Here is a 24,457-nt window from a genome sequence, read left to right as displayed (position 1 = left end):
CTCCGACAGGGTGTTATTTTATTGGATGTGACGTTTCTACGTAAGTATGTAAGTACTCATCTATGTAAGTAGTAGGTACCTACATCACCGAGTTGAAAAGTAGCTTGAAGATGTCTACCTCCTTTTTCAGATTTCGCTGGGTTCCCACTCGTCGGTATAGAAGTAACGCGACTTTTTGTACACATCTCCCAAGCGAACTTTGGATTGGAATCCCGCGTTCTTTTAGAACTTTCCACCAAGTTCACGGTCGTCGCGCAAATGTACATTCAATAAGCCAAACTTTGTCTCTTACTAGCTCGTCATTACGTAACCTACATGTTACGTAATCCACATCCGATATTAGGTAATGGATTTGGATTTTAAGACAAAAACTTTTTGTTCTCATTTATACTAAAGCAGGCCTTGACCATGCTTTGACGATCTGGTGAAGGTCGCGGGAAGCACCTGAACACAAACTGCGCAGGCCCGGTCGTTATGAGAATCCTTTGGACATCATTTGACTGACACGAACAAACGACTACTAGAAACGGAATCCATTATTAACTGGCAGTGATATTAATTACGGTCACCTCTTTTGACATATCTATTCTGTGGACAATCGATGAATCGATAAAAGAAGAGATGGGTGAATTGTGAAAATAAAATAGCTGATCTGATAGCCACTTGTTATAAAGTCACTCAGCCGACCACTCACGAGCCGAAAGCCCAGCAGGAATTCAATTATTTGATGACCAATAGGGTTTACCAACAAGCATTCCGATACGTCAATACATTCCCGACAATTTCGTCCACGTTTCAGTTGACTCGGCATTACGTATGTCGCACACCAGTCCAAAGCCGGGGCTTTTAGGCGTTTCACTTATTCATAAACTTATTCCTAACACGCAAGGCATAACTCCGGAATGTTTCGCCATTTGCATATGTATTTGATACAGAAATCTTAACGCTAACTCGTTTATCGGGTCTGCGATCTTTTTTTATTGTAGCCATGGTGGATTATTTTGCGTGCCTGTAAGCACATACGTTTTCATCGCAAGATTTATTTCGGATTTAATAAAACATACATTTAGAACTACTTCTTTATTGAATAGCGTATACTTTTTACTACAATAAAAGCAACTCAAGGTTCTTATTTAACTAGGTAGGTATTTATCTTTATTGCTTAGTAAACGTGTTATATAAAAGCGTGCGAAAAGTGAACCACTTATATTTATTGAACTTTTTACTGGTTTTGTCCATAAAATAAAGTGAAGAGAGAGTAAGTTCCTTTCAACACCTGAAACATAAAATAAAAATTAGTAAATAGTTTTAAAACCAAAAACGTTCTAAACACAAAAAGAGAAGAACAAAAATCATGCCATTATAAATCGATTTCACTGAGACAAAACAAGTCAAACCTGCAAATAAGTGCCATAAGAAAGTTCAAACATCTTGAACGCCTTCATGACGAGCGGCTGCTGCGCCTGCGCACACGCCAGCAGGACCAGTCTCCTGACACTGCGCCGCGGGGGCTGCCATACGCATGCGTGCCAGCCGCAGTAGAACAACGCGTTGGGTAACAGTGAAGCCTGCTCGGAAAAACGAAAGTATCATCATCATCATTATTTAGTCTTCCGCCTTTTTTCAAAAACAATTGACGTTTATAACTTCATTGCAGGAACAAAGCCTCTCCAGGGATTGGCCTACACATCTCACCCTGGACAGATAAAAAGCTAAAGCTTTAAAGACGTTACAAGATCTATTCAAATCTAGAGTATGGTAAATCATCATTACGCGATCACTCAGAATAAAAATATTACATTAAAAAAGGTATTACCAACATATCTAAACTAAGGCTTATGTAAATTCAGACCTATATTACCTCAATGTTCACTTTCACTATAAATTCAAATGAAAATGGCACTGTTTTACCAGATCCACGTCGTATAAACTTCTTTACTGCTCGGAGTCATAAAAAAGAGTATTCAACTGCATCAGAACCCTAGCTTTTTAGAGTATTCCAGTTAAAATAAAAGTTTGAATGAACCTGATACGTGATTTCTCCAGCATTGCACAATAACAAGCCCAATATAAAGACGAGTGCTGTTACGAAGAAAATCATTTTCAAACTCGCCACTAAAGTCAGTTGGTCCGCAAGCTGAAATTAAAATGGCATGGCATTTTATACAATTTTATTTCAAAGGTAAAACAACATTTTTTAAACTTACAGCAATTTGGAGAAGTAGAGACACTGCGGTTCCCGAGCTCAGAAACAATTGTAGAGCCATTACAGTCCCAAATGCTTGGTCAAAGTCCTTTACCATTCTGATGAGCACAATACATAAAGTATGTAAGTATAACGAATACGCATTTTACGTTAGCTTTACTTTGTGCAATGTCTACGTTGTCTCTGATCATCATTTACCTACTTTTCCATCCACGCGTCGGCACATCTTTAACATCAGTGTTCTTTGTATTTTTAATTTTACATACAGTTTCAGACAGAAAAACAACAAAAAAGTTATTCAATGCTTACCTTAACAATTCATTGTGCATGACTATTCCTTCCACTATCCCATCGGTCAACTTATCAGCAGCAAGTCTTGGATCAACGTCATTTAGTTTGAAAAAGTCTTGGGACAATGTTTTAAAATAGTGCCTCAGTGTTATAAACTTGTACTTGAACATGATTAAATAAGTTATTGTAAGGGAGTCCACTGACACAATCATCGTCATCATCAACATAAGCAAAACTATTGTATTAAATATTCTAAAGGCATTAGCCCAAAATGAGTCATCCTCATACGACGGATAGTAAGTAACCACAGTCACAAAGTGGGAACCTGAAAACACACTGCATAAAATTAACAAGAACAGTATAGGTACTCGTTATTAGTATAATACAACCATAATAATACGGTTGCGTAGAATGTACAAATATAATTATTTTCAAACAAAAATTTTATTACTGGACTCCCTGGCCAATAATCCATAGGTTACAAACCTTTTTTTATGAAAATCATTTTGTTAATCAAATCTTCGCTTCATAAAATAGCCAATTTAACAAGATGCCAATTTTATAATCCAAGTTGATTATGATGACGATAATGATGATTGATGATACTTTACCGTCAAATAACTTTCGAATCCCCTCGATGACGTAACAGAAAGTAGACCCGTAAACAATGCCAAAATACACTCGAAGAGTAATCTTTACAATCCTATGCTTGTGGGCCATCAATGCTGGTTCTTCGTGAGCCTCACAAATTCTCACCATGTTCTGGTTCATGGTCTTCAGCAAATTCTTATTGGAGTATAAGAAGTAAATCTTCAACATGACGATGGCGTGGCTCACTGCTAACGAGACTGAGTCTCGCATCTCCTCTTCTGGGAAGTCACCAAACATTGCAGCCATTATCTCCAGAATGGTCATGAACATGTACATGGAAAATAGTGACCAACTGTAAAGCCTATAGTACCAGCTCTTATCATCTCCTATGGTTCCTTCTTCATACCAAACATCGCCCGAACCGCTAAAGAAAATTTTCTTGCAATGGTTTTTTAAGATATCGTAATTATTCATTGTTTTTGGTATCTTAACACTTAGTGGATAGTAAGTAGAATTTACTTTGATAAATATTACTCGTACAATGTTTTCGTTCAACATTTGCAGCAGACAATGCATTTACTATTACTGCTTTCTTTTGCATATCGATATTCGTTGTTCATAAAACTTCCTTGAATTATTTCATAAAGGCCACGTTTACTATTATTTACTTCACTTTTTAATAAATTCTACTTCCCAAGCCTCAATTGTGTTCCACGTTCTGGGTAATCTTTAATTTAATTATTCATGTGTATAGGCTACAATTGTGGTGGAAACAAAGGTGGGCTCTTCGAAATTCGCACCGCCCGCGCCATTTGCGGTTTAGATCGCATTTTAGTTTACCTAAAGGTGCTTACACACGCTATTATAACTTTTAACTGAAAAACTGAATAATAAATAAATTTAATAATAAATTTATTTAAAAGCTTGTTCAGAATACATAGGTTTCTTACCAGTTAATTTGTTTGAAACATAATATACGACGTTTCCTAGGGTGTATCGTTCACAACCGTTCTTCTCCAATAGGAGATAAAATTTAAAAAAAAACAAATAATTATATGTTTTTTCATAAATCTCTGATGTGGACATAAATAGGTACTTCATTTAACCGTGACCTCATAATTGACTTATCTATATATATAAAAGAAAGTCGTGTTAGTTACTCCACTTATAACTCAAGAACGGCTGAACCGATTTAGCTGAAAATTGTCAGGGAGGTAGTTTAGAGCCAGGAGAAGGACATAGGATACTATTTATCCCGTTCGAAAATTAAAAAAAAAAGTCTGCTTATTTATTGCCATTAAGGCGGAACAAAGTTCGCCGGGTCAGCTAGTTTGATATAAAATGCAAGTTTAGTGTAAACACACCATAAGATTATTTACGAGTATAAATCGGAATAGGTAGAGTTTTTTCACAAGTTTATTGTTGGTATGACATGCCTGGATGGATGTTTGAAAATACCAACACCTTTTTAAATACAGCGGATCCAACAATTCACTTCTCATCTAAGTTTTATTTAAAAAATAATTGGCATGCTAAATGTAGAAATCCTTTTACGTGATATATGCTCGTCTTCCTCTTATTATTGTTTATGCCTTTTAAAACACTGCAAAACAAGTTTTTATTAAAACATTCTGGGCCACTACTACCTTTACTGATATTCGAAGAAGAACACAGTAAAATATTTAACATACTTTTATTATTGAAAATCTATTTACATCTAAATGCTACTTCGATCTAAACCTTAGATCATTTTATCGCTTACTTATTCTGTGCGTAAAATAAAGCGAATACAGAGTAGGTCCCTTTCAGTACCTGGAACAGAAGATAAATATTTTATTAGCCGATAAGTTAGGCACACAGACCGAAAACGTTCAATGAGCGATAAAACCAACGCAGTGCGTTGTGGTTTTACAAAATCTCCAACTGTATAAAATTAGAGTCGTATATAACTAGGGTTGCCAACTTTTATTTGACGCTTATTTTGAACATAAATTAATAAAATCTATGTAGAGTGGCCAACTGTCTCTTAACATTACTTAAAAAACTACAAAGTAGTTGGACTGACCCAAACCAGTCGCAGTGAAAGAAAAAAATTGTTTTTCCTTAACAGGCTTAATTTAAGGTCTCAGTCACATTTGTAGGAGGTCCTCATGGCCCCCTTTTAGATTGATTCACGGACCAAGTCTAGACTGAATTTTCAATTATTTATTCCTCTGGCAAATGGACTCACTCTAAGATTCTAGAGTAGATTTGTGTTGATTTGGTGTTTAATTTATTAACAAAAACATTGAAGGTTCACCTTTTTAGCTCCGGAAATTGCGGCAACCAGTTTAAAAAAAAAGAAAATATTTAAAAATTCAATCCGGCGACTTGGTCCTAGCTAAAAGTGAGCCAAATGAGTGGTTGAAACTGGTCCTGACCTTCCAGGCAGTCCTGGAGGATCAGGCTGGACCTTCCAGGCAGGCCTGGAGGATCAGGCTGGACCTTCCAGGCCAGTTGCAGCTGATTCGGAAGATTCCCTTCAGTTTACTGAATATTTTGATAAATCTGATTAAAACACGAAAGTCGGAAAAAAAAAAAAGAAAGTTGAATATTTTAACGGTGATTGTAATAAATACACATGTTTAACTTACATTTTAATTAAAATTAATAAAATAAGTATTCAAATTGTTATTTATTTTCCATAAAAAATAATAATTAAATTAACGTCCTATCTGTTTACCAGTTTGGTGCAACAAGGGCGGATAACACAAGTAAAAAAAATCGCATTTTAAGATGTTTCCGATTGCTTTAAAATAGTTATAATACCTTAATCTTATGGCTAAATCATGGGACTAACAAATAATAAAGTAAGTGTAAGTCAAATTAAAAACATTAAAAAAATATAAGACATTAAAACTTTCATCGTCAATTTTCTCGAAACTCAATTTTACGAGATACGCCCTTGTTGCACCCAATGCTTCAATTGTTGGACCTTAACCGATAGATCAGAATCACAAAAACCAGTTAAATGCAAATGGGTTTTTAAAATTAAAAGGAATTTGAATGGTGAACTGTTAAAATATAGAGCTCGTTTAGTTGCCAAAGGATGCACCCAAAAATATGGGATCGATTATGAGGAGACTTTTTCCCCAGTCGTAAGATATTCCACAATACGAACATTGTTGGCTTTGGCAGCTGAATACAATATGGAGATTGAGCATCTCGATGTAAAAACAGCATTCCTAAATGGTGATTTATCAGAAACTGTCTTCATGGAACAGCCCGAAGGCTTCCAGATAAAAGGTCAAGAACATAAGGTCTACAAATTAAACAAAGCCATCTATGGTTTGAAGCAGGCTTCGAAAGCTTGGTACGAAAAAATTGATCATGTTTTGTGTAACAAATTAAATTTTGTTAGGTCATCATCGGAACCTTGTGTTTACATAAAGTCTAATAACAATTCAATGATAATAATTGCTCTTTATGTGGACGATATAATTTTGTTTTCACGGTGTAATTTGCAGGAAAAATTGAGTATAAAGCAGAGATTAATGACAGAATTTCAAATTACAGATCTAGGGCCAGCTCATCAAATTCTTGGCATGAAACTATGTAAGGAGAAAGGTAAAATTACTCTTGATCAAAGCAGTTATATTCAAAGGGTCTTGCAGAAATACAAGATGGATGATTGTAAGCCATCACCCACACCCATGGAAACGGGACTAAAACTACCAAAGGATAATAAGAAAGACGATAATCTAGATTACAGAGGGCTAGTAGGTTGTCTTATGTACATTGCTGTCTGTAGCAGACCAGACATCGCTCATGCAGTCAGCTATTTAAGCCAGTTCAATGAATCTTTTTCAGAAATCCACTGGAAGGCAGCAAAGAGAGTTCTTCGTTACTTGAAAGGTACGATAAACTATAGTCTATTTTTCCAAAAGAGTGGCTTGGACGTCACGGCTTTCGCAGATGCTGACTGGGCGAACGATGACAGAGACCGCAAGTCATACACTGGGTATGTATTCACCATTGGAAAATCCGTGATTTCCTGGGAAAGTCGTAAACAGAAAACGGTAGCATTATCTAGCACTGAGGCTGAATACATTTCCATAACAGATGCCTGTAAAGAAGGTTTGTTTATTCGCAAATTTTTAAAGGATATTTTGAATAAGATTATTATCATAACTATTCATAATGATAATCAGTCAGCGTTAAAGTTGTGTAAAAACTCACTTTATCATTCAAGAACTAAACATATTGATGTTAGACATCACTTTATCAGACAATGTGTAAATGATAAAATCGGTATGTTAAAATATTTGTGTACAAATGATATGCTTGCTGACATTCTAACCAAACCTTTGTGTAAAGTAAAGCATAATAACTTTGTAACAAAGTTGTTGCTAATAAAATAATACTTACCGTATAATTTGCTTGTGTTTATGATTTTTTTTTTTGTTGAAACTTCTCTATATAATGATATTAAATCATGCATAAAAATGGTTTCTGTAAATGTAACATGCGTCATGATATTTCATTGGAAAAGTAAACAACATTAATTGTATAGTTATGAATGTATTTCTTTGTAATTATTTCAGGACTGGAATAAAGTAACATAGTTTATTTTTTTGGAAACTGTATAATTGTTGATAAATCTATTTATTTGTAACTTAATAAATAGAGTTATTTTTTTTGTTTCATAACTTAAAGAGTATGTACTGTACATACATTATACATACATTGTATATTAATATTTGTATTTTATTGGTTTAAGGGCCAGTGTTGGAATTGTCTTCGTAAACGCAATAAAATTGACAAGCTCTGTAAATGTTAGCTGTCAAACTTGTCACTTTCTTTTTCATATCTCCAATTGTCCGATATGTACTGTGCTCTTTGTTTTTTCAATAAATCCACGCAAATCCACAAAAGTTTCTTTTTTTATGTCCATAATCCATCAATCCTAACTTTCTGTGTCTATTTATTTTAAACTAGCTGTGCCTGCTACTTAGTTAGCATGCAAAACTTTTCCAATATATCTAGACGCTTTTATTTAAGAATCTACTACACGATTAATGGAATGAATATGTACACCAAGCTGTAAACGTAAGTTATTTTGTGTCAGTTAATGTTAAAATAAAATGCTGCTATCTATGCACGTTTTTCATCTAGTATGAATTAAGAAAGAAGATTTAACGAATGCTACAGACTGACAACGCCACTCTTGTAGCAGAGTTTGGGCTGACACTGTGTAGATTTGTTGTCGACACGACAAGATAAAGAAGAAGATATTTGATGGTAGTAAATGCTAGAATGTCATACACAGCTTGTCAGCAAAAATAAAAAGCATCACACTGAAAAGTTACACAAACAAACAAAATACTAGCAGAGGGTGGTTTCGATCCATGGACCTCTGGATAATGGGCCCAGCATGCTTCCACTGCGTCACTCTGCTGATGCTACACATGTTCGAAAAAGCCATAGCCGTATGAGATTATGTAAGCAGGGCCTTAGGCAACGTTTCCACAAATCTTTGAAATTGGGGAAACGTATTCACAAACATTACTATGAGGTCTCACAGTGCGCGTGGACGCACAGGGTGACTCGCGAACCAATCACAGAGCTTTATTTAACGTTGTGCGTTCGATTTTCGTTTGTGAAGATGGGCGTAAGCGTTGGATGAGTAGTGAAACATGGTGAAACTATGAAACAGCAACCTGAGCCGTGCAGATTCGGAGCTGTGTAATAGTGTCCATAGATGACGTACTTAGTGGAGTCATCATAAAGCACTAAACCTCAAATCAATCGCTAATAATACTCAAACAAACCTGCAGAAAAGTGCTATAAGAGAGCTGAATCATTTTGAACGCCTTCATGACAATCGGGCGCTGCGCCTGCGCGCACGCCAACAAGACGATGCGCCGGGCACTGCGCCGCGGGGGCTGCCGCGCGCACGCGTGCCAGCCGCAGTAGAACACCGCGTCGGGTAGTAGAGACGCCTGTATCATCAAAAATATACCACATTTTACAGTTTTAATGCACTTTTACTATAGGTAACATTATTTTTTTTAACAGAATAGAATAGGCAACACCACCAGACAATTGACATACTTTATGAGCTGTCCAAACGCAGTTCTTCTATACATTTCGTATGACAAAGACAAGCTATCTCTCTCACTGTTTGTTTTATAGTATAGTGTGAGTAGTTAAGCTAAATTAACTAAAATTGATAAAAAGCAAGTTAGCTGTACAGCACCGAGATTCGGCTCTCAAAGTTTTAAAATTTTGGTATAAACCTGATACGTGATTTCTCCGGCGTTGCATAAAAATAAGCCCAATAAAAAGAAGAGTGCAGCTACGAAGAAAATTATTTTCATACTCGCGACGAACGTCAACTGGTCCGAGAGCTGGAATTAAAATTGCAAATCTTAAAGCCAGGTCTTGAAAACGCCAGTTTCGATAAAATATTTTTCACTCACGGCAATTTGGAGGAGCAGGGACACTGCCGAGCCCGAGCTCTGACACAGTTGTAGAGCTATTACTGTCCCGAAGGCTTGGTCGATATCTTTTGCCATCCTGACAGAACAAAAAAAAATTAATATAGACACAAAGATAAAAAATCCAGCTTAATAACAATAATCCAGATCTTAAAATGGAGTTAATGTCGCTTTTGAAGTAGACTATTGTGTATGCGAAAAACGCGTGTGGCTGATTACCTTTTTAGGTATTGCATCCCAAGATTGCACCCCTCATGCAGCTTATTTATAAACAGAAACAAGGATGTCACTCATGTCTTACCTTAGCAATTCCTTGTGCATGATTATTCCTTCCACTAATCCATTTGTCAATTTATCAGCAGCTTCCCTTGGATTAACATCATTCATCTTGTAAAAATCTTCAGTTAACCTCTCGAAATAATTTCTCAGTGTTATGAACTTGTACTTGAACATGATCAAGTAAGTCATGGTTAAGGAATCCACAGACACTATCATCGTCAGTAACAGCATGAATAAAATGACTGTAGTAGAGACCCGAAATGCCACGCTATAAAGTGAGTCATCCTCATAACTCGGAGGGTAGGTAACGATAGTCACAAAGTGGGACCCTGGAAGCACTTATACATGTTAGTGAATAATAGAGATGACTATAAAATCCTTTTTATATGTATTTGGCTCTACAATACTGGCAAAGCCAACAAATAGTGCCCATTTGAAACATAAAACGACATTAAACATTAAAAAATATAATATAAATTTACCGGCAAATATCTTTCGAATTCCTTCGAAAACATAAAACAAGCCAGAACCGTACACTATACTAAAATACGCCAAAACATTTATCTTGACAATTTTATATTTTTCTGCCATTAACGTCGGCTCTTCGTGCGCTTCACAAATGTACACCATATTTTTGTTCATAGCTTTTATCATTTGTTTGTTAAAATGCACCGAAAATATCTTCAGCATGACAATCGTGTGGCTCACCGCGAACGTCACTGAATCACGCTTCTCATCTTCAGGGTAGTCGCCAATCATCGCGGCCATTATCTCCAGAATGGTCATGAAACCGTAAACAGATAACAGTGACCAACTATAAACCTTATAATACCAGCTTTTGTCATCCCCTATGGTTCCATCTTCGTACCAAAAGTCACCTGAGCCGATAAGGTATATTCTCTTACAATGCTTTTTTAGGATCTCGTAATCTTTCATTTTTGGGGTATGTGACCACAATAGTTTGCATAAGTTCTTGATAAAATTGTAATAAAGTCTCAGATCTTTGTTAACATGTGAACTACAAGTAAATTCTCACTGCGACACCTCGCCCAGCTAGCAAGAGGCAAGTTTCACACACACTGTGCGAAGTAGTTATCTAACTTCGGAAAGTTGAAATTGGCTAATCATCTAATTTACTCGTTTACTCTGCTATAATAATGTGAATGCAATTGCCTGTCAGTACGAGATCAATTTTATAATATTCTTGCTTGAAAAAATTTTAGTAGTCAAATAATATAGGTTTGATTTCACTTCAGAATCAGTTAGTCAACGATAACATACGTTAATCAGTAGATTCTAATCATTTTGAAGTAAATTGTAGCCACACAACTACTGACATTCATTTCAGCCGAAAGACGTCCACTGCTGGACAAAGATTTTCCCTAAGATTTCTAAAAAGACCGGTCCTACGCCGCTCGCATCCAGGCACCTCCCGCGACCTTCACCAGATCGTCGGTCCTCCTAGTAGGAGGCCTGCCCACGCTACGTCTTCCGGCTCATGGTTTACTAGCATTATTCATCAGTAATTGAAGGTCAAAAACGTTAATGAATGAGATTTTTAATTAATAAAGGACCCTAAAAATTGCCTTGTATCCAATATCAAGCAAAGTTTGGAAGCTGGCTGTTATTGGGAGTCCTTATTTCGCAATTTCGAGTAATAGTGGTTAAAATGACGTGAGAGCTGTGAAACTTTACGGCTCGATAAGTGAATGTTTTATTAGTGGCGCGGAAAAACACACTAGTTTAGCAAATAGTGCTTTTACCAAGTTAAATTACTTTCACCTCCACACAAAAGGAAAAGTTTCCTATTAGCCGACGGGTCCTGCTCAGGATTTTGATTAATTATTATTTCGCTGTGTACTATCGCGGTACGTCTTTGTTTCCATTTAATTAACCATGTTAAAAGAATGAAAGATACATAAAATTACTTCTTATTACTAACATTACAAGTTCGTTCTTAAAGAAAGGGATTAACAAAGTCTGTTTCGACGCAAGATAAAAGCAATGTTTTAAGTAGCTACTGTAAGAAAATGGGCTTAATTAAATTTTCTTCGTTATTAAATTATTGGCAATTTTATTAAGGTGAATGAAGAAATAGAAAGTTTAAAAAGTTTGCATTATAACAATTTAATTTTGAACTCAATTTAATATCTAATATTGGGATGTCTCATTAAGCTACGATGACAAAAGATAGCATTTTTAACGACGAGTTAACATTTTTTTAAGAATAATTTTGTCCGATTTTGCATAGAACATATGCAGAGAACCAATTATTATCATTTCTTTAGGTTTTATTTGTATTTTTTTAAATATAAATACGCAGCAGTCCATAATGTAAGTTTTTTTCTGGTTATGTTCAATTCGACTTCTCGGGATTGAGTAGCTGTTGATACCTTAAACCAGACACAGCTAGGACTAAAGGAAATTCATACGTTAGTTTCAGCCGAATGACGTCCACTGCTGGACAAAGGCCCAGGCCAAGGTTTTCCACAATGAACGATTTGCGCTGCCCGCATCCAGGCTCTTCCCGCGACCTTCACCAGATCGTCGGTCCACCTAGTAGGAGGCCTGCCCACGCTACGTCTTCCAGCCCGTGGTCGCCACTCGAGAACTTTTCTGCACCTCAACAAAATTCATACATAGATCAACGAAATTATTTTTTCTTAGTTTGCTGACGTTTTTTTGTTTTTTTTTTCGTCAGGAAAATACATTGATTTGTTTACCCACCAGCCGCGGGGGCGGTTAGTGGGTTATGTGGGGTTCTCCCTGCCAGAAGGGCAGGGCCTACCCACTAAAAACCTGACGTTGCCCTCGGTAGCCATATGAGTCGGGAACGCGGGCCATCACTAACGGCATTTTGCCTCAAGCATTCGTCCGCGTTCCCTGCTCGGCATTTCACTCGCTTAAACCAAGCCCAGCCCAACCAAGGCGTTATTACGCCTTCAACCTCCTGCGAGCGGCACGCAGGACACGTGCAGCGCCGTCGCGGCCTCTTTAGACGCCACCAGACACCCCCGTATCTGATGGCCGAGGCCTATTAGGAAGGGGCAGATGGAGGTCATAGAGCCTCCTTCTGTGCCCATGACGTCGGCGGCGGGCAATGGGTGCGTCGGGTGATGCTTCCCGCTCCCTCTCCGCCGCTTCCTTCTGTGAAATGACTGCTTCACAGAAGGTGAGAACTCCACGCCACGCCTCCTCTCCGTTGGTCATATAGTGGACTAAGACCGGTAGAGAGAGGTCATTTCCTATACATATATTGAGGGCCGCACGCTCATCCGCCCAAGCTGGGCATTCTTGGAGCGTGTGCTCAGCTGTATCCACAGTGTCAAGGTTGCAGTGATGGCAGCCTGGTACCTCTTCTCGGCCTATTCTGTGAAGGAAGGCCCCGAAACACCCGTGGCCTGTCAGTAGCTGGGTCATCCGGTAGGTTAGACGACCATGCCGACGTCGCAGCCACTCCGCTAGGACAGGCAGAAGTGCCTGCACAGTGCGACGCCCGACTTGACTAACGGCCAAGCGTCCTCTCCAGCATTCTAGGGCCATCTCCTCCAGCTCTTCTTTTTTAGCCTCCACCTCACGGGGTGCAGGCCTTTGCCCTTCAGATTTTTGGTCTCCCCGCCACTGGTATACCGCGGCGAGGCCCTTGGCGTTCAGGTCCCAAGGCATGCTCCCAGCCAATGAGAGGGCTGCGTCTGCAGATATTGTGCGGAACCCGCGGACCACCCTCAAAGCAATCAAACGCTGTGCCTTCTGCAGAAGTAGGGTACTTTTTGCTGAAACAGCTTTGTACCATACAGGGGCTCCGTACAACGCCATTGAGCGAACGACTCCAAGATATAGACGACGACTCGCCGCAGCAGGCCCACCTATATTTGGCATCAGCCTGCTAAGAGCACCAGCAGTCGCCATTAGCTTCGGTGTAAGGCGCTTGACTACTTCTAAGGGTATCTTTATAACTAACGCACAACATTGGACGTCTTTTGGTTGAAAAAATGAAAGGGATACTGTTGCAAAACAATTTAATAACGACATATTTAATGTACCGTATGTTTACCAATCTAAAATTAACATCAACTAAGTAGGTAGTTATGTCCTCCAACATGCCATCACGCATTATCCAAGTACCTAAATAGGCATATAAGATAACGAAATAAGCATATTAAGCATATTGTATTACAATGTAACAATCTAAACTGCCGAGTCGGGAACAAAGACACATTATAATCGAAATCAACATCCGGCAGTTCCCGGTAGACGCCTCACGCCACCGGACCGATAATCAGCTCTATATAAAGAGCCCGTGATGATGGTATGGGACATTATATTTTAGGCTTCCAACTTCGAAGCACCTTAGGCTAGTTAGGTTAGAACCGTTCAATCGCTGAACACTTAGTTGTAATTTCTGTACTTTATAATTTCATTAAAAATCATTGAAAGTTTAAAGTTGTAGTTTTTTTATAAAGTCTGCTCGCCGCACAAACTTGACTGGCGCAGCCGGTAGGATCTCGCGTCGCGATAATCAAAGTATAACGATTATATCGGTCTTGAGCAGTCGCGGTTAGGCTATCAAGTCTACAACGGCGGGATCCACGAACCAAACAAATAAGTCAAGCGGCACCAGCACCAGCAGCAGCACCAGCAGCAGCAGCAGCACCAGCAGCAGCAGCGGCACACCGAGAAGATATGGGGGTGAGCGGCAAGTGAGTAAACCTCTTCGCTACCGTTTTTGTACCATTCTTCCCAAATTTTTGTAACGTTCTTTATCCCAAATCATAATAAACGTTACTGCTCGTAGTTCCTTCCACTTTAAGGATTACGCCAGCGCTTAGTAATAGGAAAGAAATATTTTGAAATTGTTTATTTTATCAGAAAATTGTTAATTAATTAAAATGGAACATATAAATGTTATACCTAGTGAAATGTTAAATCTAATACCGAAGTTTGAAGGCGACGGTAAAACGTTGAATTTATTCCTAAGGGAATGCCAATATGTTATAAATATATATAGAGGCCCTGATGAAAATGTAACACAAAACAGTTATGTATTTCATGCGATAACTAGTAGATTAGTAGGACGCGCAGCGGCATTAAAACAAGTGTTAACCCAGCATTTTGGAGACCCCAGATCGGAAGCTTGCATAGCGATCGAACTAGAACAAATTAAAATCAAACATGGAGAGTCGTATAGCGAGTTATGTCATCGTATTCAGAATGTTAAGAGCACACTGATGTCTAAAGTCAACATGATTGAGGACGAAGGCATTAAAGCAGCTAAAGTAATTATATACGATAATACCGCGTTAAATGTCTTTTTATTCAATCTAACTGAAGACATGATTAGAGTGATTAGACTTAGAGGTTGTACCACCTTAGAGCAAGCCCTAAGCATTGTGTCTGAGGAGGAAAACTTCCAATTTCAGTACAATATGAAAAATAAGAACAAAATTACACCTAGTAAACCCAGCTTTACCCAATCTCAACCGGCATTTAAACCAAATTTCGTATCGCCAACTCAAGCATTTAAGTTTGGCATACCTTTCAATAATAATAATCCATTCAAACAAAACTTCACACCTTTCAATAGGTTTAATCCAAATGGACAAAACTTCAGATATAATATGCCACAGAATCCTAATAATATGTCCAATCAACCTAAGTTCGCTTTCTCAAACCAGAACCCACAAAATTTCAGATTCCAGCCTAATCAAAATCCTAGACCTATTTATAGGATGCCTAGCAATAATAACAATCACTACAGGCCTAATCCATATTCGGTTCCAATGAATCGATTCAATCAATTCCCACAACAAAATAACCAATTTAAATTCGGATTAAGCAACCCACCTTTGGCGCAGCGTCCCTCATACAAGTTGGACACTGATGTTTCAATGCGTTCAGCAGCTCCAATCCATCATAACTTAATAAATAACCCTGAAACCCCGGAAACACTCTTTTACGAGCCCGAGCCAGAGAGTCCCGAGGACCAGTACTATTATTACTACGACGGTCAGTACGAGGACGTACCTCAGTATGAATCAGAACAAATAGTAGAACCGGAAACTCATAATGACGAAAATTTTCAAGTAGAAGCCTCACCGGATATAAATCGGAAGTGATAAATCTAAATTATTATGACGGAATGTTAAGATTGCCACACGTGTTAATACCTGAAATTAAAGCAAAGTTTATGATAGATACGGGAAGTACACGATCGTTCATAAGCCCGAAAAAGGCTAACGAGTATTTCAACGCCTATAAATATGTAGAGCCATTTGAAGTCATTAGCACGCACGCGCGTAGTAGCCATAATGAGGTAATCCATATTCCATTATTAAAATCATTTGCAACCACAGGAAGTCATAAGTTTTACGTGTATAACGTAGACAATCGTTTTGATGGCTTGATAGGTAGCGACTTGTTAAAACAGTTGGGCGCTACCATAGACATGGACAAACAAATATTAAAAACTCATAACGCACAGTTGCGAATAATATATAGCCCACCATATGAAGTAAGTATAGCACCGCGATCCGAGTCACGTGTTAAAATCCCCACCACTGTGTCAGAGGGTGACGCAATAATTAATTATACTAACTTCGGACAAGGCGTCCGTATGCCCAGTGCTCTCGTGAGCTGTCAACGAGGTTACGCGTATACCATGATCCAAAATAGTTCGGATAACTATATAACAATAACTATATCTAAACCATTTGCAGTAGAACCATATAGTGTCAGTGAAATAGCAGTTAATAATATTAGTGACGCACCGCAAGATTATGAGATCGACGAAGTGTTACAGCAGAATCTGGAAAAACTCAGGTTAGAACATATGAATGATGAGGAAAGAAAGGTTATTAGGAATCTTTGCTATGAATACCGTGATATCTTTTATTGTGAAAAAATACCTTTGAGCTTTTCAAACAATGTAAAACACCAAATCCGTACTAAAAATGAGGATCCTATTTACGTAAGACCATATAGGTTACCTCAAGTCCAGACAGACGAAATTAATAAACAAGTGGAAAAACTTTTATTAGATAATGTAATTCAGGAATCACATTCCCCGTGGAATGCTCCAGTGCATCTAGTTCCAAAGAAAATGGATGCATCAGGTGAAAGAAAATTTAGGATGGTCATTGATTACAGACGTTTAAATGAAATCACAACCGACGATAAATACCCATTACCCAATATCGCGGATCTTTTTGATAAACTAGGAAAATCAATTTACTTTACCACCTTGGATTTAGCAAGTGGGTACCATCAAATCGAGATAGATAAGGATGACAGACAGAAAACAGCATTCAGCACCCAAGCGGGGCATTACGAATTTCTGCGCATGCCGTTCGGTTTAAAAACCGCGCCGGCGACGTTCCAACGCGCAATGGATAACGTACTGCGTGGGTTACAAGGAATGCACTGTTTAGTCTACCTTGATGACATCATAGTTTACAGTAATAGCTTACAGGAACACATTCAGAGCTTAAGAAAGATATTTGATCGCTTAAGAGAAACCAACCTTAAAATCCAATTAGACAAATCTGAATTTTTACGCAAGGAAGTCTTGTACTTAGGACACACAATCACTAAGGAAGGTCTTAAACCGAACAATGACAAAATTAAAGCCATCTTAGATTTCCCTATTCCCACAACTACAACAGAAATCAAAAGTTTCTTAGGTCTTATAGGTTACTATAGGAAGTTTATAAAAGACTTCGCCAAGATAACACAGCCACTTACCAGTTGTCTAAAAAAACGTAATAAAATAATAATTGATGACAAATACAAATCCGCTTTCGAAACATGTAAAGAACTTTTAACAAAAGCACCATTGTTACAATATCCCGATTTCGAGAAACCGTTTGTTTTAACAACAGACGCCTCTAACTTCGCTATCGGAGCCGTATTATCACAAGGAACTGTAGGCAGCGATAAACCGGTCGCCTACGCAAGTCGTACACTGAACGAAGCCGAGACGCGATACAGTACCATCGAAAAAGAATTATTAGCCATAATTTGGGCAGCAAAGCATTTCAGACCGTATTTGTATGGTAGGAAGTTTACAATTTACACCGATCACAGACCACTAGCATGGTTAAATTCGATAAAGGAACCCAACAGTAAACTCACTAGATGGAAGTTACGTTTAGCGGAATTTGATTATGACATCATATATAAAAATGGTAAACAAAATAGCAACGCTGACGCGTTATCCCGAATTAAATTAAACGTACTCACCAATGAGGAAAATATGTCAATGCAGGTAAATATAGACAATGATAAACCATCAAGTATAGTGACCATTTCATCAGATTCCAGTAATTCAATTAATTCCCAAAAACGAGTAGAGAAAGATGATTACGGAGTTATTAGATCACCATCAAATAGTAGCACAATATCAGCACCAGAAAGTAGTTCACATTCCGCAACAGCACACTCCGCTAAGGACATAGATACCATAGGTATACCCATATTAAATGAAGCAATAGACACGAAACCCAATCAAATCATAGTAGATTCTTGGGGATTAGACAAGTTAGAAGTAGTCGATGTTTCTAATTCCAAACAACGCATTTTAGAAATCAATTTACCATTAAATCGCCCTGATCTAATTAAAGACTTCTTAAAACGATATACCCGACCTAAAGTAAAACATTTTATTCACTTCACTGACCCTAATCATCGTAAATTATTTGTGGAAACAATAATAGCATTGTTTAGAAAAGATACTGTACATTTCTTTGAATGCACAGAGCGTATCATTCATATAACAGATGAACAAGAACAACGCGCTATAGTACTAACTTATCACACCGGAACAACATGTCATCGTGGAATACGAGAAACAATAATGCGTCTTAAACGCACGTACTTTTGGAGTAAAATGGAAGAAACTGTTTCAAGCATCATAAATGCATGTGAAACTTGTAAACGAATGAAATATAATAGAAAACCTTTTAAGCCCGAATTACAGTTAACACAAACTCAAACAAAACCATTTCAGGAAGTTTTTATGGATCTGTTTAGTATAGAAGGCAAATACTATCTTACAATCGTAGACGCGTTTAGCAAGCTAGGACAGGCTATGGAAATACCTAATAGATCCACACCGGAAGTAGTTAGAGCATTGCTAAGGTATTTCTCATTTTATGGAGTTCCGACAAAAATCAATTGCGATCCAGGCTCAGAATTCAATAACGCCCTTTTAAAAGAAATGTTAACATTTAATAAAGTGGAATTACACATAGGTACTCCACATAACCCCAACTCAATGGGAATCGTTGAGAGATTCCACTCAACACTAATCGAGATCTACAGACTCGCTAAATTCGAACAAAAATTCACAGACGCAGCAGCCGTAATGACGTATGCAATATTGGCATACAATCAAACGATTCACTCAACGACAGGTTTAACGCCTTTTGAAGTAACTTTCGGACACACGGACTCTTCAAGCCCGTTTAACGTAGATTTTAATCAGCAATATACGCAACAGCTAGTAAAGGAACATGTAAGAAAGACTAAACACTTATACAGATATTTAACCGACAAAATTATTGAAACTAAAGAAGGCATTAGGAACAAACGCGGCGGTGAAACTGAATTCAACATCCAAATGGGTGATACAGTGTTTATAAAAGGAGTGAATGAAAGACGAAGTAAGGATAAACCCCGTTATCAAAAAGCACAAGTCTCAGGTGAAATAGTTAGAAACACAGTCCCTGTAATATCAAAAAATAGACCCACTAAAGTTCCAATTAAAGACATAAGGCGTCCTCCGCAGGTGCCTCATCCTGATGATGATCCTGACAATCCGCGCCCGGGCCCTTCAACTCGACAAAATTGAAAAGAATCCGGGATTGCTACCAGTGAAGGAAGGTCAAGCATTGATAAGTGAAGAAAACTGGACGGTGATAAAAACCTTAAATCTGACCAACATCCAAAGGGATTTAGATCATAACGTAGACAAATATAGGGAATTTAAGGCTCACATGAGTAACACGGTCAAAATAGGAAATGCATTTGAATATAACAACATTAAAATGCAAACTGATAATATAATGCTCATTACTGTAGAAAAGTTTAAGCAAGTAGTACCTGTAAGTCGTAAAAAGCGCGGTCTAATAAATCCATTGGGATCATTCATTAAAGCTATCACAGGTAATCTCGATAACGATGACGCTGAGAGATACGATACCATGATTAAAGAATTAAAAACAAATCAAGACGCTATTGCAAATAAAGTAACGATCTTATCCGAAATGGCGGGTATTATAGCCAATAATACCAATGCTACTCGACACAATTTCGCCCAAATCAATAAAGAGCTATTAATAATTAGAAGACAGATAAATCAAAGTAACGTAGAAAAATTAGAAAACAAGATCATTCAAGTATTTCATTTATTTATTCATAACTTTCAAACGATCTTTACGCATTTGGACGATATTGAAACCGCTATAGCTTTTAGTAGACTTAAGGTGTTACATCAATCAATAATCGATAATAAAGAATTGTTAAATGTATTAAAACAAATTGAAATAACTAATAAGTTAGTATTCCCAGCAAAATTAGCGAATTTAATTAAAATTGAACAAACCATAGAGTTAAAAGCATATTTTAAAGAAAGACAGATAACGTTTATTATGAGCATTCCCTTGGTTACACCATACATATATAATTACTATAGAGTAATTCCTTTACCCATCCTTAATAAAAATAATATCACCACCATCCTTGCACCTAAATCCCCTTTTATCCTGGTACAAGAGGCGAAAACTTGGTCACTCCCCTCACCATGCCAGGAGATCGATGAAAACCTTCATCTATGCAGAAATGTGGATACTACTACACAAGAACAGGACTTATGCACTTCAAGCTTAATGAAATCGGAAACTAACACTTCCATGTGCAAACCTATAGCCGTGGAAATCAATAACTTGTACATCAGATCCTTTTATGAAAACTGGTGGATTGTGTATTCCAGAAATCCGGTAACCCTGAAGGAAACCTGTAAGGGGGAAATCACGAGAAAACAACTTCGTGGCACTTACCTGGTTGGAATGGACGGAGTATGCGATCTCCAAATACAAAAGGTAACTCTCAGACGACGCCACTCTGGAGCGAGAGGCTTCAAATACCATAAAACAGCAAAGATAAACTTACCTGAAGTAGCACAAGGCCCTGTTAACGCAGATGAAGTAAAACCTGTAAACCTGGACGACATCAACTTGGACAACTTGCAGCTTTTGGCGTACGCGCTGAAATCTCCCGAAAAACAAGTGTTAAGTGATGCAGTGATAAATATAAAAAGTGTTAGTGTTGGCACGGTAATTTTATATGTTATAATTGTGTTAGTTATAAGTATAGTTATATTTTATAAAATAAAGAAAATGTACCCAAATTTATGTAATCGAAACCCTCCGATTCCAATTAAGCAATCGGATGATTTCGAACTTAAGGAGGGAGGAGTTATGTCCTCCAACATGCCATCACGCATTATCCAAGTACCTAAATAGGCATATAAGATAACGAAATAAGCATATTAAGCATATTGTATTACAATGTAACAATCTAAACTGCCGAGTCGGGAACAAAGACACATTATAATCGAAATCAACATCCGGCAGTTCCCGGTAGACGCCTCACGCCACCGGACCGATAATCAGCTCTATATAAAGAGCCCGTGATGATGGTATGGGACATTATATTTTAGGCTTCCAACTTCGAAGCACCTTAGGCTAGTTAGGTTAGAACCGTTCAATCGCTGAACACTTAGTTGTAATTTCTGTACTTTATAATTTCATTAAAAATCATTGAAAGTTTAAAGTTGTAGTTTTTTTATAAAGTCTGCTCGCCGCACAAACTTGACTAGGTACTTTATTCTGATCAAAGCTTTCTTCTCTGCTTATTTAGTTTGTGCATAAAATAAGGCAAATACAGAGTAGGTTCCTCTTAGCACCTGAAAAAAATTAAGATAAATACTTAATTATGCTTAGCATACAGACAGGAAACGTTTAATAAGCAATGAAGAAAAAAAGAATGAGGTCGTATTTTCAAACGAACCTGCAGAAAAGTGCCGTAAGAGAGCTGTATCATTTTGAAGGCCTTCATGACGAGCGGCTGCTGCGCCTGCGCACACGCCAGCAGGACCAGTCTCCTGACACTGCGCCGCGGGGGCTGCCATACGCATGCGTGCCAGCCGCAGTAGAACAACGCGTCGGGCAGCAGGGACGCCTACAAATTTAAAGCCCTTCATTTATCGATATTAATAAAACATAGCTATTTTTCAGCTATTAAATTAATGTAATAATAACGCAAAAAAAAACAAAGTGACCGACATAGCCTGCAGAATTGCTAAAATAAAGTGGCAATGGGCGGGGCACATAGCTCGTAGAGCTGATGGCCGTTGGGGCAGAAAACTTTTCGAGTGGCGACCACAGGCTGGAAGACGTCCGGAAGACGTAGCGTGGGTAGGCCCCCCACTAGGTGGACCGATGGTCTGGTGAAGGAAGAACCTGGATGCAGGTAACGCAGGACCGGTTGTTATGGAAACCTTTAGGGAAGGCCTTTGTCCAGCAGCGGACGTTATTCAGCTGAAACGAACGTACGAGCGAAATGTTACGTTATCACCATCAGATTATTTCTTCTCCACTACCACAAGCACACCCCTCGCCACTTTTCCTCAGGCAAATGGAGATTTGACCTAGTTTCCCCACGCTGCGCTGTCGCGCTGGCCAGAAGGTATAGCGAAACCTGATATTCGCAAATTTACGATACATCGATTTATGATGTCATAATACCTATAATTCTTCACAGTTCAAAGTAATAAAAATTTTATTATTCCACTGCATCAAAATCCATATTTTTTTTATATCTACAAGGGTAATTGTAGTGTACCTGATACGTGATTTCTCCGGCGTTGCACAAAAATAAGCCCAATAAAAAGAAGAGTGACACGACGAAGAGTATATTTTTCAAAATCGCCACGAATGTCATCGGAGTTAGCTGAAATTAAAATTGCAAATATTAAAACGAAGTCTTGACAGTCAGTTTGATTAAATTATTTTTCACTTACGGCAATTTGGAGGAGCAGGGTCACTGCAGAACCAGAGCTTAGGCACAGTTGTAGAGCTATCACTGTTCCAAAGGCTTGATCGATGTCTTTTGCCAATCTGTTGATTAAATTTTCTTTTTTTTAGGAACATAGATAAAACTCACTTTATATGTATACCAAGACAAGAAAATAAAAAAATCAACATAGGTAATTTTAATCGCTTAGTTCAATGGCAAAATTTTAACGTTATCAATAAATGGTGTTTTCTTACCTTAACAATTCCTTGTGCATAATTATTCCTTCCACTACCCCGTCTGTCAGTTTATCAGCAGCAAGTCTTGGATTAACATCATTCATTTTATAAAAGTCTTCAGCTAATCTTTCGAGGTAGTGTCTCAGTGTTATGAACTTGTACTTGAACATGATCAAGTAAGCCATGGTAAAGGTATCCACTGCTACTATCATGGTTATCATCATTATTAATAAAACTATAGTAGTGGAAACCCGGATTAACCCAGCAAAAAGTGATTCATCCACATAACTTGGAGGGTAAGTAACAACAGTCTCAAAGTGGGAACCTGCAAGGGCAACATACTTACAAGTGATAACGAATTACATACATGTGTTTAAAATTTAAACTATGATAATAGATAGCACTTCTTACCAGCATATACCTTCCGGATTCCTTCGACCACATAAAATAAGCAAGTGCAATACACTATACCGAAATACCCCATAACGTTTATCTTAATATATTTATACTTCTCTGCCATTAACGTCGGTTCTTCATAAGCTTCACAGATTTCAACCATATTTCTGTTGGTGGTTCTTATCAACTTTTTGTTGATAAGCAATGAAAATATCTTCAGCAAGACGATGGTGTGGCTTACAGAAAAAGTTATTGCATCCCCTGTCTCATTTTCGGGGTAGTCACCAATCGTCACGGCCATTGTCTCGAAAATGGTCATAAAAACATAAATAAAAATCAGTGACCAAAGATAAAGCTGGTAATACCAGCTGCTATCGTCTCCTATGGCTCCATCTTCGTACCAGTAGTTACCTGAACCAAATAAGAAGATTTTCTTGCAATAGTTTTTCAAGATTTCGTAATCCTTCATCACTACGGTATTGAGACCTCAGTGCTTATAATTTTTTACTTGACCCAATATTACTCAATTTAATCTCATTTACGATTCTCTTAAAATTTGAATTGAGTTACGTGTATTTTCTAACAAAATGAACTACAACTAAATTCAAACCACCGGCATCGACACCTCTACCAGGAAATAATAAGTTTTACATTAACTCCGAGAAGTAGTTACTAACTTTGGGAAGTTGAAATTAGTTAATAATCTAATTTATTGGTTTTCTCTAGTTACTTATGACAAGTATAATTGAATTGAACAATTTGGTCACATTATTAGGTATCTGTCCATAATAAAAAATACTATTTTTGGCAGTAAAAAGTGTTTTCTGACGCTACATTTCAGTATCCGGTGATAAGTTAAACATAAGCCTATAATTTAGTTTCATGAAACATAGAAAGAAACAGCA

General features: G+C 37.7%; 3 protein-coding genes and 1 long non-coding RNA gene across 4 annotated transcripts; 1 reads left to right on the top strand and 3 right to left on the bottom strand.

Annotated features, from left to right (window-relative positions):
* Nucleotides 1-1,196: 1,196 nt before the first annotated feature.
* Nucleotides 1,197-3,664, bottom strand: LOC135079123 (putative odorant receptor 19b). The gene is made up of 6 exons (XM_063973719.1): nt 3,109-3,664; nt 2,516-2,822; nt 2,208-2,304; nt 2,027-2,137; nt 1,398-1,568; nt 1,197-1,276 (listed from the first exon to the last, which is right to left on the bottom strand). The coding sequence occupies exons 1-6, from the start codon at nt 3,662-3,664 to the stop codon at nt 1,223-1,225; spliced, it is 1,296 nt and encodes a 431-aa protein (XP_063829789.1). The 3' UTR covers nt 1,197-1,222.
* A 1,182-nt stretch (nt 3,665-4,846) lies between these two features.
* LOC135079324 (odorant receptor 2a-like) lies at nt 4,847-10,782 on the bottom strand. Its single transcript, XM_063973953.1, has 6 exons — nt 10,329-10,782; nt 9,869-10,175; nt 9,550-9,646; nt 9,367-9,477; nt 8,899-9,069; nt 4,847-4,900 (listed from the first exon to the last, which is right to left on the bottom strand). The coding sequence occupies exons 1-6, from the start codon at nt 10,780-10,782 to the stop codon at nt 4,847-4,849; spliced, it is 1,194 nt and encodes a 397-aa protein (XP_063830023.1).
* Nucleotides 10,783-13,930: 3,148 nt separating this feature from the next.
* Nucleotides 13,931-21,675, top strand: LOC135079310 (uncharacterized). The gene is made up of 2 exons (XR_010258776.1): nt 13,931-14,546; nt 19,631-21,675. It is a non-coding gene; the product is annotated as an uncharacterized LOC135079310 (long non-coding RNA).
* A 79-nt stretch (nt 21,676-21,754) lies between these two features.
* LOC135079122 (putative odorant receptor 19b) lies at nt 21,755-24,021 on the bottom strand. The gene is made up of 6 exons (XM_063973717.1): nt 23,568-24,021; nt 23,175-23,481; nt 22,925-23,021; nt 22,747-22,854; nt 21,913-22,083; nt 21,755-21,808 (listed from the first exon to the last, which is right to left on the bottom strand). The coding sequence occupies exons 1-6, from the start codon at nt 24,019-24,021 to the stop codon at nt 21,755-21,757; spliced, it is 1,191 nt and encodes a 396-aa protein (XP_063829787.1).
* Nucleotides 24,022-24,457: the final 436 nt, after the last annotated feature.

The sequence above is a fragment of the Ostrinia nubilalis genome, chromosome 16 (genome assembly GCF_963855985.1).
Source record: "Ostrinia nubilalis chromosome 16, ilOstNubi1.1, whole genome shotgun sequence".
In the NCBI taxonomy this organism is placed as follows: Eukaryota; Metazoa; Arthropoda; class Insecta; order Lepidoptera; family Crambidae; genus Ostrinia; species Ostrinia nubilalis.
The sequence above is the reverse complement of the archived record's forward strand: the minus strand, read 5'-3'. Positions and strand labels throughout refer to the sequence as shown.